We start from the raw sequence: 13273 nt of genomic DNA, 5'->3' as shown, positions 1-13273 counted from the left end.
CAATGCACGGGGCCGGGTTCGATCCCTGGTCAGGGAACTAGATCCCACATGCCACAACTAAGAGTTTGCATGCCGCAATTAAGACACGATGCAGCCAAATAAATAAATATTAAAAAAAAAAAAAAATTCCCTAACTAAATTCCACCAAACAACATGTATTTAGATGTTTTCTCATTTTATCTGTCACACTGACAATTACTAAAATGTTGTTTGCAGTTTCTACTTAAATTAGCTCTGTAAATAGGCTTAGATTACCTTTCCTACTGTGGAGAAAAACTCTTCCAAATCCCTTGGCCGAATTCTTGCTGCCAGCTGCATGCAGAAAACGGTCCTTGCATCTCTTTCCTCAGGAGTCAGATTATCAATAGGCTCCCTAACAGGGGTAAAGAATATAGAATTAACTTTATAACTTATTCTTTTAAAATAACTTTTAATGCACATTTTCAGTAAACAGAATAAACTTTCCTGAAACCAGTTTGTCACTACTCCCAAGCCCATTTTAACTATGATGTATATAAAATGTCCGTAAAATAATTCAATGTGACTCAATGCCTTCAATATAATGATAACCTCTAAATGTTTCTTCTGATAGTATCTTACATTATCAGAACCAAAGTCCACTGGCCTCTCAATCTTACAAACGGTACTCTCTCCAGGATAATAAAGGGCCAATCAGAAGCCTGAGAGGTTAATGATAGTCACAAGTAATAACCCCTGAGTCCACAGTAATGTTGGACTGGTCCAAATTAGTAGAAAGGATGTTTCCCCAAAAGGAAATCATGAAGTAAAATTAAGTTTCATAATCACAAATGACAAACTTGAGAGTAAAACCCCAAATGATGAGAACTATTTGACTCTTAAGAATTTTTTTTCACAAACTGAGATAGATATACGGAATAGTGAGGCAGCTGTTTATCAGAATTAGATCAGTCTTACTAAGACTCTACAAATTCAATACCCAAAAAAATACTTCTTGATGGTTATAGAATAGAGAGACAGTAACAATTAGCAAGTCAAAAATGAAATGAGATTATCTAGACAAATAACAATAGTGGGATTTAATTTACTCATGCTTACAAATAGATAGTGTACACTTCTAAATTTACAGAGGAAACTAAAAGTGCCCAAATATGTGAGAAAAGTAAAAGAGCACAATAGATAAATTTAACTTAATGAATGTCAAGGAAAAATAACAATGTCTACTGACATTATTATAAATAATTATACTAAGATTAAGGTTCTAAGTAAATCCTTAAAAATGTAAGCATAAACATGCTCTTTCTTAACCATGTTCTGGACATTCTCTGGAAGAACTTTACAAAACTCACGTTACATCCCCTTGAGAAATCTGCAAGTAATTTTAAACCTATTACCGTAGAACAGAGGTACAAAGCTGACTATATCCAAAGAATGAGAACTAAACGGGAGTTTTCCCATGAAAGAGAACTAAATATTAAATAAAAACTCAGTATCTGTTACAAAGAGCGCCTTTAAGAACATTAAGGCTATCACTAAATCCTAGGATTAGAATACGTCAAACAAGAAGACAGACTCAAAAGTTAAAAGGTACCCTTTTAAGGGAAGCCAGAACATCAGTAAAAAACAATGCTCTCAAGTTAACAAAACGTTCCTTGAACCAAAATGGTAGACTGGATAGATAAGTCTTACCTTCTTTTAAGAGGAAAATATCTCACAGAATCACTCAAAATCATAATATTACTGCTTGAAAACAAGTCAATTCGGTTACGATTTTGGAAATTAAATACTCTTCTCAAGTAAGGGAGCCAAATGATAAAACTCATGACTATTTCAACTACTTTCCCACAAGAAGTTATTTCAATAACTCAAAATTTATTAACTCCAAAAGTGAGTCAAGTCTAAAGTTTTCTACAGCTACCATTAAAAAATTTTAGCTACTATAAAAGGGAAATAAAAGCACATGTAACATCTACACATTAAAGTGGTAATTTCTGCTCCATTCTTCTCACATGCAAGTTATTGAAAACTTAGAAATTCACATTAATAATACTAGAATTGGACTTCCCTCGTGGCGCAGTGGTTAAGAATCCGCCTGCCAATGCAGGGGACATGGGTTCGAGCCCTGGTCTGGGAAGATCCCACATGCCGCAGAGCAACTAAGCTCGTGCATCACAACTACTGAGCCTGCGCTCTAGAGCCTGTGAGCCACAACTACTGAAGCCCTCGCGCCTTGAGGCCGTGCTCTGCAACGAGAGGCCACCATGATGAGAAGCCCGCGCACCACAACGAAGAGTAGCCCCCGCTCGCCGCGACTAGAGAAAGCCCGCGTGCAGCAAAAAAGACCCAACTCAGCCATAAATAAATAAATCTTTTAAAAATTAATACTAGAATTGCAAAATGAATCAAGATTTAATATGATCCAAATTACTATATGTCGTTAAATTTAGCAGTAACATAAGTTGTAAACACTTTATAAAAGCTAGAAGTACAAAACAAAGGAAATAGGGACGACAGTTACCTCACTGGGCTCTTGTCTTTTCTGAATGGACTTTTGCTTCGGGAGCGTCGTCTGCTGCAAAGTTAAAAAGTTTCAAAAGTTACCCAAACAAGTACACCACATTAGTTCCTTGAAAAACAATTTAAACAATTCAGAAGTATGTTTAAAAACCTTAATTTGATGCTATGAGGCAACCCAATCTTTCCTCGGATGGCACTGTTAAATTTTGGTCCGGAGCTAAAAAGGAAACACAAAATTACACTAGTTACAGGGTTAGGGTCTTGCTAAGATCGCGTTCATGCGCTCTCCAGCAAGTTTAACATTGTTTAGGCTGCTTGATTTCCACCTCAGTTATGAAGAGGAAATAAAGAGACTTTTTCTTCTCTTAACTCTATCCCAGGCAAACTGCTCTTACAGTTATCCATCCTGGACCACTGAGAGGTGCCAAGACCAAAGGTTACAGCCTCAAAATTTTTAATATTCTGAAAATGCTCAATTTTCAGTCTAGTTCTCTTTAACTACATATTTGTGAATACATTCCTGAATTTAGGGGGAAAAAAAAAAAGATACAAAGTGAAAATTACCCTGAACTTCCCTCACACCAGGACTAACTACAGTTAACAATTTGGTGTGCATCTTTGCAGATCCTTCCTAAGGAATACACATGTGCTCATATATACATACATATACAATATTCAGGTATGTCTTCTTGTTTGAGGAACTCTTTTTTTTTTTTTTCAGGCCACACCGCGTGGCTTGTGGGATCTTAGTTCCTCAACCAGGGATCGAACCCAGGCCCCAGGCAGTGAAAGCGCAGAGTCCTAACCACTGGACCGCCAGGGAATTCCCTTGAGGAGTTTCTTTTAAAAAATAAAGGAACTAATTCTTTCCATAATCATGAAACTCCAACTTTTTCATTTAACAGTAAGTCTCCAAGACCGCATATAAGCATATGTAGCATGTCATACACTTCAGTTCTTTTTGACAAAATAGTCCATAGTAAAGATGTGAAGGAAGTTCATCAATCCCTCAGGAAAATTCTTTTTTCGGGACTTGACATATTAAAGGAGTGTTTTCAAAAAAGATCACAAAAGTAACTTTTTAAAAAAGCTTTATTCTGTAGTCTAGAATATTCTAAAAAGGCCCAGTAGTTTATGGCCCTTTTATTTTGAAAGACCAAACTAAGTTAAAAGGTCAGATCAGATGTCCCTTATAGTGCTCATCCTGCTATCCTTTACCAGATGAGTAGCAAAATGAAAATATATGGTGGTCTTCAATCCACATTTGGATTTGTTTTCATGGACTCTACATGCACGTATAACACCCAAGCAGTTCCAAATAAAATTGTATTAAATGGGTCCTTTGCAAAGCACACTAAAAGTGATCATAAAGAATATATATTTACTGGATAAATAAGAGTCTATAAGCTATTTTCTTTCCCCTTCAATTATAAGTTTCAGTTTACTGCCTTGGTAGTTAAAAATCACCTGAAACCAAACATAAGAACCAAGTGAGTTTAAGTCAGACCAGAATCACAGGCTGACTTCAAGTATTCATCACTGATCAGAGATAATAGTATTCAGAATTTATTAAAGTAATCCTTCCCCCCTATTAAGTTCATTCTGGTAAAAAAGAATGCAGTAAATTTTGATAAATTGGACAAAAAGCAAAGTATTTTCTAATAAAGCACTCAGAATTAAAATAACATTGTGGTCCTTTTTAAGCTGTTAAAAAGTTTATAAAATAATCAGCTAAGAGGACCTTAGAGAACAAGGAGTGGAATCCTTTTTATTGAAAAACCTGAATCAGAACTCCAAGTATTACCAACTTTACTGGGTTCAAATAATACCAAAACATTTCATCAATAGCAGTATTGTGGGTGCTCTAATTTACATTCTCTTCTCATTCAAGACTAAATAGCCTGTCAGTGGTTACCTCCTACTTAAGAGATGAGAAAACTAAAGCTTAAGAATGTTTCTTAGAGTGTTTAACCAATTTAAAGAGCCAAGGCTCTGATTCAGGACTGTTGTCTTTGAATTCAATCTTAAACCATTCAAGTTTTAACGTTAAAACTGTTAATTTTAACATATCCCACAGTTTACAACAGTATATTTACTAACAGGAAAGAACATCATAAATCACTAGGGATTGTTAGACTGAACTGCTTAAAGAGTTGCAAGAAGGCTCTTTCCAAAGTCATTAATATATTTTAGCTTTTTAAAAATTACTATTAACGAACCATTTCCAACTTGTTTAACCACATCAGAATTTCCATAGTGATTCAACCTTCAAAAGCAGTTTTAGTGCGTTCTTACTATTAAAAGACCTTAAATACAAAGACGTGTGATGAGCCCCCTAAATAATCATTATCAAGAAGCATGCACTAAATTCACAACTGGTCTGTCATTTCAGCTGAAAACAGCCACACAGACAAGACTGTTAACTATGTATTTGACTAACTATACATATTTGCAATATATATCCATCTGAGCTTTAAAATTTTAAATAACTTTAAGTTCAGTAAAGGATACTGTGATAGCTCACAAACCTTTAAGCTTTCACGTATTTGGCACTACAATATCAAACCTTTTTTAAAAAAGCACTTTAGTGCTTTAGTTTTAATTGGCACACAGTAATAATATTTCTAGATGGAGTAACAGAAAATGTTCTGCATGCCTAGTAAAACAAACATTATGTATCTGTCCACACACTGCATTTCTACTGGACTTTTCAATGCCAAAATCCTTATTTAATACTTTTTAACTGATCATATTGAAAAATAAAATTCCACAATTCAAGTCACTCCAGTTACGCTATCTGGATACCCAGAAAAATCTCTCAAACCAATATCATCATAATTATAGTTACATACTAAGGACTTCTGTAGCGGCCTCTGAATCTGCGATCTCGACTTCTGGAACGGCTCCGTCTCCTTTCTTTGCTTCTACTTCGCTTCCTTTCACGGCTTTTGCTCTTTTTCCTTTCTCTATCTCTACTTCGCTTCCGTTCCTTACTTTTGCTTCTTTTTCGTTCATGACTACGACTTCTGCTCTTGCTTTTTTTCCTCCTGAGAAGAAAAAAGTCACCATTATCTTGCTGATATAAGAATCTGCAAAAATTTACTTCCTTTTATGGTCAGATATATTTTGCTATTTTTACTATCATACAATGATACATAATAATCACTTATGTAAAAATAATTCCTAGGTAAGGCAAACAACACCCCACCTTTGCCTTCTACTACGGAAAATCAGCAGCCCGTTGACAATGAATCATTTGAGTGAGAGGGACTATAATGATCTTTCTTGAGAGTCAGCTAGAGCTTTAACAAGGAGAGGACTTATTGGTAGGTATAAATCAAAACCTGAACTTTGAAATGTTTTTTTTTCCTTTGGCCATGCTGCACAGCATGCAGGATATATCTTACCCTGACCAGGGATCGAACCCCATGCCCCCTGCAGTGGGAGCACAGAGTCCCAACCACTGGAGTACCAGGGAAGTCCTGTGAACTTTTAAATAAAGTCTATCATATCTGGCCAACTAAGTATAACTGTAATCCAAAACATACAGTAATAAAATCAAAGTTACAATACTTTAAGTATTAGTGTTGGATCATATATAAAAATTGCCATTAAATACACTTATTTCTCTTAAGCCAATTTTGACCCAATTTGCACATATGAATATTATATACTTTCAAAGGGCCATACAGGCCTTACTAATTCGGTTTTTATGGGCAAAATTATTACAAATAATGACAAAGGACAATAAAACTAATGCAGTAAAATGCAATCTGACACTCCTAGACTTCAATGTGACCACTTCAGATACTTTCTTTTTCAAGTTACAATGAGTACACCAGATATTGAAATATGCCATTTTTATGCCAGTTTATACAAGCCTGTGGGGTACAACCAAAAGGAAGAATCAACACCTTTATAAATCTTTATAAATTCTCAAGCTCTGAAAGGTAAAAAAGCCAGTCAGTCGTGTATCTTCCTGTTCATTTCTGTATTCCTCACAGCATACACCCACTCATTCCGTAATTTTTATAATCTGTACCTCTGTCATCACCCAAATTTTAGAGGTGCCTTCAGATATTTCAATATAAATTGACAGACATTTCAAATTAAACTTATCCACTTAAATGTCATTTTGTAGTGGCTAGAAGATTATGAAACATTTTGACAACCACATCATTTGGAAATTGAATTAACTGTTTAGTCCTTATCAAAGCAAAGTTAGCACAAGAGCAATTGAAGTCTGCCTCAGAGAACCTGTAAGCAGGTCATCTTAGAGTGCATTGAAAATAGAAAATGAAGACACCCACCTTCTGGAATCTTGAAACCCACACTCCAATCACAAGGAGATGTAGAGCTTTCCAAGGAGGCAGAAACTTTGTCTAAAATTTCAAGATAATCCACCTGACTGTCAGAAATGTATATGCTAGGTAGCACATGACAGAAAATTAGGCTACACTCGTTACTTATACAGACGTCATCAAAGCAATGCCCAGAAGGGCAACAGATAACATTCCAACTTTGCTGCCTAAAAACCTGAAACTATCTCTTACCCTAAAGAATTCTCTGAGATAGCTATAATCAAAAATCCTAAATATTATCAATTAGGGGACAAAGTAAAAACTCCATCCCCCACAAAAAGGACAAATAAAGTTTTGCTCTGCTCATAAATGGTCCATTGCAGAGAGGCAGCCAACCTCCCAAATTACCTCTTTTTAGGCCCAAAATGTATTGCGCCAAAGGAAAGGACTCGAAAATTGGAGAGCTAATTTCAACTTAAGGTCTTCCTAGGACTTTTTATAAATGAGTCCCCACCCACATCTGAAGGCAACCCCAGACAGGTAAAAAGACAGCAACATACTAAGACATTCAGAAATATAATCCTCTTTATAAAGCCCAGACAAAAATTTAAGGGTGCAAGAAAGCAGTGTACTTCTTTATAACAAAATGAAGCTTCAAAGAACATCTATTAAGTTAACTAAAGAAGGGTTATCAAAGTCCACACTAATAGTCAAATCCTGTTACAACTTAAAAGGGACTTTCCAAAGTCTTTAGTGGCAGTGGAATTTTGTACTGAACATCATTGAAGTAAATGGTCCACTGGGCTGGGCCTTTGGACTTTTTGGTTATATGGCCTCTGCTGTAAAGGTGTTTTGCTATAACTGGATTTGACCTCTTCCATGTAAGAAGATCTAAATTTTAAATGCAAAGTACTCTGGAAAATAAGAAAAAAAATAGAAAAGTCATTTATTCCAAAATTTATAGATAATCCACACCACAGTAGCCAATATATTTTAACTGTGTCATTTATTGTTTTTTATCCTTTTTTGAGAAATTCCAAAAGAGCTTAACTGAATGGATGCTGGCTGAGACTTTGCAAAACTGGTTATACTAACAAATAATACTCCCATGAAGGCAAGCTCAGGTACTTAAAAAGGCATACTTTGAGGTCTTGCCAAGCTCAGGGGTATAGCTTTTCAGAAAGAAGGCTAATAGATAACCAATTTGCGTTAATATTAAACTTAGTTCCTTTTACTATTACCTGAAATCAATTGAGTGTATGTACTGAGAATTACTTTTAAAAGAAAACATTTACTAGTCAGTCAACTCTCAATTTCTCATAATGTGCATTTTCTTACTACCTTAAAACTACATCCCCAATACTCAATGGCTTTTAAAAAACAATGAAGTTTTAGGATGAGAAATGCACATGGCACATTCCTTTGGTTAAGAGACCTAATTTATACTAAAAACTAATACACAAGAACATTCTGCTTGTTTTGTAATTTATCCCTAAATACAAAAATTTTTTTCTAGATAACTTTCAAATTAATTCGAAAGATTAATTCCCTTCAGAAAAAAAACGGGTGAACAGTTACTGGCTGACCAAGGGAGTCATTTATTTAATCAGCTTTAACTGAGAATGAGAAGAATGAGAAGTCTGACAGAGAAATAATTTGTACATTTAAAAAGAAACTAGATGATCGCTGAAGTTTTGAAAAGGTTCTTCCCTTAAACAAAGAATCCTATGGCCAATTAAGCTGTCCGTTCTTCTATTTAGTCCCACTGGACTCTTTACATTATAAACACCACTAAGTAAGCACCAGTCATTGAGAGCTTGATGCTAAATTTCCTTGTAAAAGACTGGTAGTCTTAATGAGCTTAGTTGTAGGATGGTTAACAAATATAAACTGGAGATGGTATTAGTAGCAAGGAATGACATGTAAGAATGGTACAACAAAGAAGGCATGTGCCCTATAGTGTAGGTCCTCATTCTTTTGGCACTTAGAGTGAGATCTTTATCCATCCACTTGGTCTGATATCTAGATATTGGATAATTTCAATTTATATGGTTACCACTTCCTGGGTTTTGATTACAGAATTGCAAATCACAACGATTAATTAGGAAACTTACTTTGGTAAAAGGTCTAAAATCAGAGGACATGATACCACGCAAAGATTGGTTGACCGCCTCAAATCATAACAATTCAAGACTAAACCCAACCCAATACCCTTGACGTGATTAGTGAGGAACTATAACAGACTCCCACCCAAACAGAAAAAATATAGGACATGTCCTACAAATTGTATCATTTTGATCCATCACTATAAGATTCTAGGGGTAAGAATATCGGTGTAGCAAAACCTGGACAATCCAGTCTACGTCCTAATCTATTTTATGAAATTATATTAACCTACCTTACAAACTTGTGAGGATATTGAGGTAGTATATTATGAAGCACTTAGGAACTCTTAGAAGGAAGCGCCAAAAAGAACCAAATAAGTGGCTTATTCTACATCATTTTTCATTATGTATTATGGGGTCATGAACATGACAGAACGTTTGAATATGACATCACGAAGGCTAATAAAATGTCTTAATGCTTATAATACAGACCATGTGATGTTAAGACTCAATGATTTTAGAGCTGAAGGAAAACCCCAAGAACAGGATCAAATTTTATAAAGTGCATCTATTTAGACTTCTTGCATACTATACTCTGTACTAGTCTGTATCAGAGTTCCTATTAAAGATTACTTCTTTAACCCAAATGACACGCATAAATATTCAGTTTTTTTAAACTCCATTCTCACTATTAAGTCTATCAGAGTTTAAAAAGCTTAAGAAGACGAAAGTCACGTAAGAGGAACATTAAGAAGTACTTAAGTGTGCTATAACATTACTACAAAAAGAACCTTTAGGAGCATCAAGGAGCATAGATAATTTACAGCTCTGACTCCTTCAGTAATTTAGGGCAAACAATACTTTTCCACAGCCTGGTTATTACCTTCTTCTTTCTAACCATCTTCAGTGGATATAATAGTTTTATTGATAACATCACATAATAAATATTAAGCCAAAGTTAATAAATTTAAGACAAAAGACAAGCTCTAACACCAGAACTCTTATCCAGATTGTCATGGATGGACCTGGAGGGGAAGGTGTCCAGAATGTCCCTGACACCAATTCCTGAAATTAAGGAAAGAGTCCATAGTTTTACATCCTCAAATAGTGTCTCATCCCAAAAGGTAAAGAACCTACTTTTCTAAAAAAGGCAAAGAAACCCTTCAGGAGAGAACCTTGGGTTTGATGCTTTAGCCACAGAAATACAACTTAAAATCTCAACCACATATAGCTCCCCCCAACCCAGGTCCCTTCTTAAAACTTACTTTTTGCTACGTTCTTCATGGCCGTTGGCACTGCTCAACTTGTTCTCATCCTAAGCAGGGTTGATAGAAGAACATCATGAGGACGAAGTGGTAACATTTCAAGTTGTCAAAGGGTAAAGGGAATAGGAATAAGAAAATACAAAACAATTTTAAAACTAATTATTTATTTATAGTTTAACATGGAAGGCTATAAAAAAATTTAGATGGGTATGTGTTTAACCACTTTGTTGCTTACAAATTAAGTCATCAAGATACAAAAATAAAAATGCATATTAACACGTTAAATTTTATTTTCTTACATAGTTAGATAGTAAGTTATCCAGATTTACAGTGAAGTGGTTAAATAGAATTTCTGTATAACATGAATGAAGTCCTGTTTTGAGTTTTATTCCATGTGCTATGGCCCCTTTGGTCAGTACCATGGCTCTATTTCTGCCTAAGCCCCATGTGGCCATGCTAGCAGCCAGCCACTATCGATTTCCTGTGACCGATGCCATTCCTGAGATCTTCGCCCATTTCCGTTGGAGGGTTGGGACTGTAAGAGCTTGATGCCACCTCTGTCACACATCTCGCCCTGAAGCAAACAGGGATTCACACTGCTTTAGTAATGTTGACTCCCAAGAACCCAAGAAAGTCAATTAATAATCGACCAGTCCTACTTCCATACCTGTTTACATGGAATTACATCCATGTTAAACTAAGACAGAATCTTAACATTAAAATAGAAAGTAGCGCTTCAAGAGTCTAAGCATTACAAAACTACATACACTATTAAAGCTTTAAAGAATTCATCCAAATTGGTACCACATGGTCGAGCTATACACTCCAAAACAAATGTATTATTTTTAAAAGGTTTAGCGCAATGTTTATTTTAAAGTTTGATCACATCAGTTATAGGAGTATAAGTGCTAACTTACAAAGCTTACAGTTCGTGACATCAGTGATAACGCATGCATACTGCTATTTTCACCACCAACTGGTGAAAGAATGAAAAGACACTTTTACTGTGATACTGAAATGGGTCAAAGACTGTATTATTAGTCAAAATAACTCCTTTGTAGTTTTTTGTGTGAAATATTATGGCAGGGACTAATTAAAAATAAAACAATATGGAGAACAGTTAAACAGTCATCAAGTGACTCAAGTTGTGATATTGCCTCTTTTGATTTAAGAATTTTTTTTTATTCAGGGATCCAAGAATTTTAGTAATTTTTAACTGAGCAGATCATCACCTGCCTGTTTTAATATTGACTATTACCAGTCTTATGTATAGGATAAATTTTTAAATCTCACCCATTTCTTCTTGTAAGACTTGTCTTATTTAAAGATTTGCTTGCCACAGACTGGTTATGCTGTGTTATTCTTGGACCCCTGCTGCTTTCCCAAACCACTACATTCACCTTTTTGCTATACCAAACTGGAGCTGGTAATTCTTAGTTGAGTCATTTTACCTAGGGGACCACGGTACAGCGATAAGTCACTCAATTACTACCTTATGATTGACAGTTCACACTGGAATCAAAGGTGAATTCATGGGAGTAGAGGTGAGATATCGTTAGGCAAGTCTACAAAGAGAGATAGATGGGCATTTATTCATCACGCTGAAGTGAAACTACTGCACAATATTATTACATCAATAGCATATATTTACTTTTGTAAGTTACACTTAATGCATCTCTGATAAGATAAATCAAGAGGGCTCCGGGGAGGTTAGTTTACATTTCAGCAGTAGTTTCGTGAATAATGCTAAATTAAGAAATAGATAAACCTCACCGACTTGTTTTTTCTCACCTTCTTGTAAGGAGCCTCAAGCATTGCTTCAATATCAATATCGTCTGCCATTTTCTCTGAACGCCTAGGTAAAGAATAAGAATGAAAAATTCAGTGAGTAAACAATTTTAAATTTTGCTAAATTTCCTTCTTACCAGACATACTCCAAAACTTCCGAGACGCCCCACAAAACGCCTAAAGTGGGACGACGCACTTTAGTAGGCTTGACAATTAAACCTGAAATGTCCCCAAGACCGAACACACTAAAACAGATTAAGTATCCGATTTTTAAAAAGCCTGTAATGCCTCAAAAAACAACCCGAGAGCATCTAACGAAAGCGCCTCTTTCCGCGCAAAAACCCGCGCTGCCATTTTAGGGGCAAAGGGAAACTCCCTCGGTTGGGAGGAGTTCGGTGCCAAGGCAGCGTTCGGCTGGCGCCATGTTGGGAGGTCGCGGTCTGCCCAGGCCTCGAAGGGACAGGTAGCCATCTGCCCGAGGCCTCTCTGGAGCCCATGCCACCCGAAAACCCTGAAATCTACCCAACCGGAAAAGAAGGGCGCGGTCTTCGAAATGAAGCCCATTTCTCGAAAACCTGCCCCCCCCAACCCCGTCGCTTAAGACCGCCTAACGAGTGCCCCTCAACCCAGAAAAGAACCACACCTCAGAAAAGCCCTGCAAATACCGGGGTCCGCGACGCCTCCTTACCTGTGCGGGCTTTCGGGGCCCCTGCGGTGCTCGTATTCGGAATAAGGGGGGTTGCTACTGCCGCCGCTGTTGCTACTGTTAAGCCGCTAGGCCCAGGCCGCAGTACCCCCCAGCCCGAATTTCGAGCTCCGAGGGCGGATAGGCCCAAGCGAATCTAAAAGAAACAATGGGATTAGAGGAGCCCGCGCGGGAGTTCAGGACGGCGGCTTCGGCAGCGGAGGATCCACCCCTGCGGCAGCGTCGGCAAGCTCTCTGAAATGGCGGCCGCGACTTCCCCGTACTCACATTCACCAACACACATACACACACACAAACACACGGGGCCTCACAGAGCCCTCAGCACGGGCTCTCGCGAGAAGCTGCTCTTAGTTTCAGTCCGGAGCAGTGGAAATATCGCGAGATCTAGGCATAGGGCCCAGCGACCGTGGCCTAATCTCGCGCAATAATTGCGCCACGGATATTCCCATCCCCCACTCAGAGAGGCGCTTTTGACTCCCCCCTCCAGATTGGCGTCCACATCTCGCGAGATCGCGCAAGTTGCTAGTGCAAAGACAGTTGGTACGTTTCCTGTCAATCTTCTAGAAAACTCACCGCTGAGTGGAGCACGGTGGTCACCGCCCCCTCGTGGCG

The 13273-nt window shown here is 37.2% G+C and overlaps 1 protein-coding gene across 11 annotated transcripts in view; it reads right to left on the bottom strand.

Annotated features, from left to right (window-relative positions):
- The window catches only part of RBM39 (RNA binding motif protein 39), a 29987-nt gene extending 17020 nt beyond the window's left edge, over positions 1-12967 (bottom strand). For 2 of the 11 annotated variants that reach the window (XM_082430223.1, XM_082430230.1), the window contains exons 1-7: positions 12644-12967; positions 11959-12022; positions 10168-10217; positions 5349-5543; positions 2648-2713; positions 2498-2551; positions 256-373 (exon numbers count right to left, since the gene is read on the bottom strand). In XM_082430223.1, coding sequence (XP_082286349.1) covers positions 256-373; positions 2498-2551; positions 2648-2713; positions 5349-5543; positions 10168-10217; positions 11959-12009 — 534 coding nt within the window. In that variant the 5' untranslated portion in view covers positions 12010-12022; positions 12644-12967. Of the gene's footprint in view, positions 1-255; positions 374-2497; positions 2552-2647; positions 2714-5348; positions 5544-6802; positions 6879-10163; positions 10218-11084; positions 11144-11659; positions 11733-11958; positions 12023-12643 lie in introns of those variants that run through there. The other 9 variants (XM_082430231.1, XM_082430225.1, XM_082430226.1 and 6 more) reach the window with 8 other exon arrangements.
- Positions 12968-13273: the final 306 nt, after the last annotated feature.

The sequence above is a fragment of the Balaenoptera physalus genome, assembly GCF_965194825.1.
Source record: "Balaenoptera physalus genome assembly, chromosome: 16".
NCBI classification, from domain to species: domain Eukaryota; kingdom Metazoa; phylum Chordata; class Mammalia; order Artiodactyla; family Balaenopteridae; genus Balaenoptera; species Balaenoptera physalus.
This window is presented reverse-complemented; position numbering and strand designations above follow the sequence as displayed.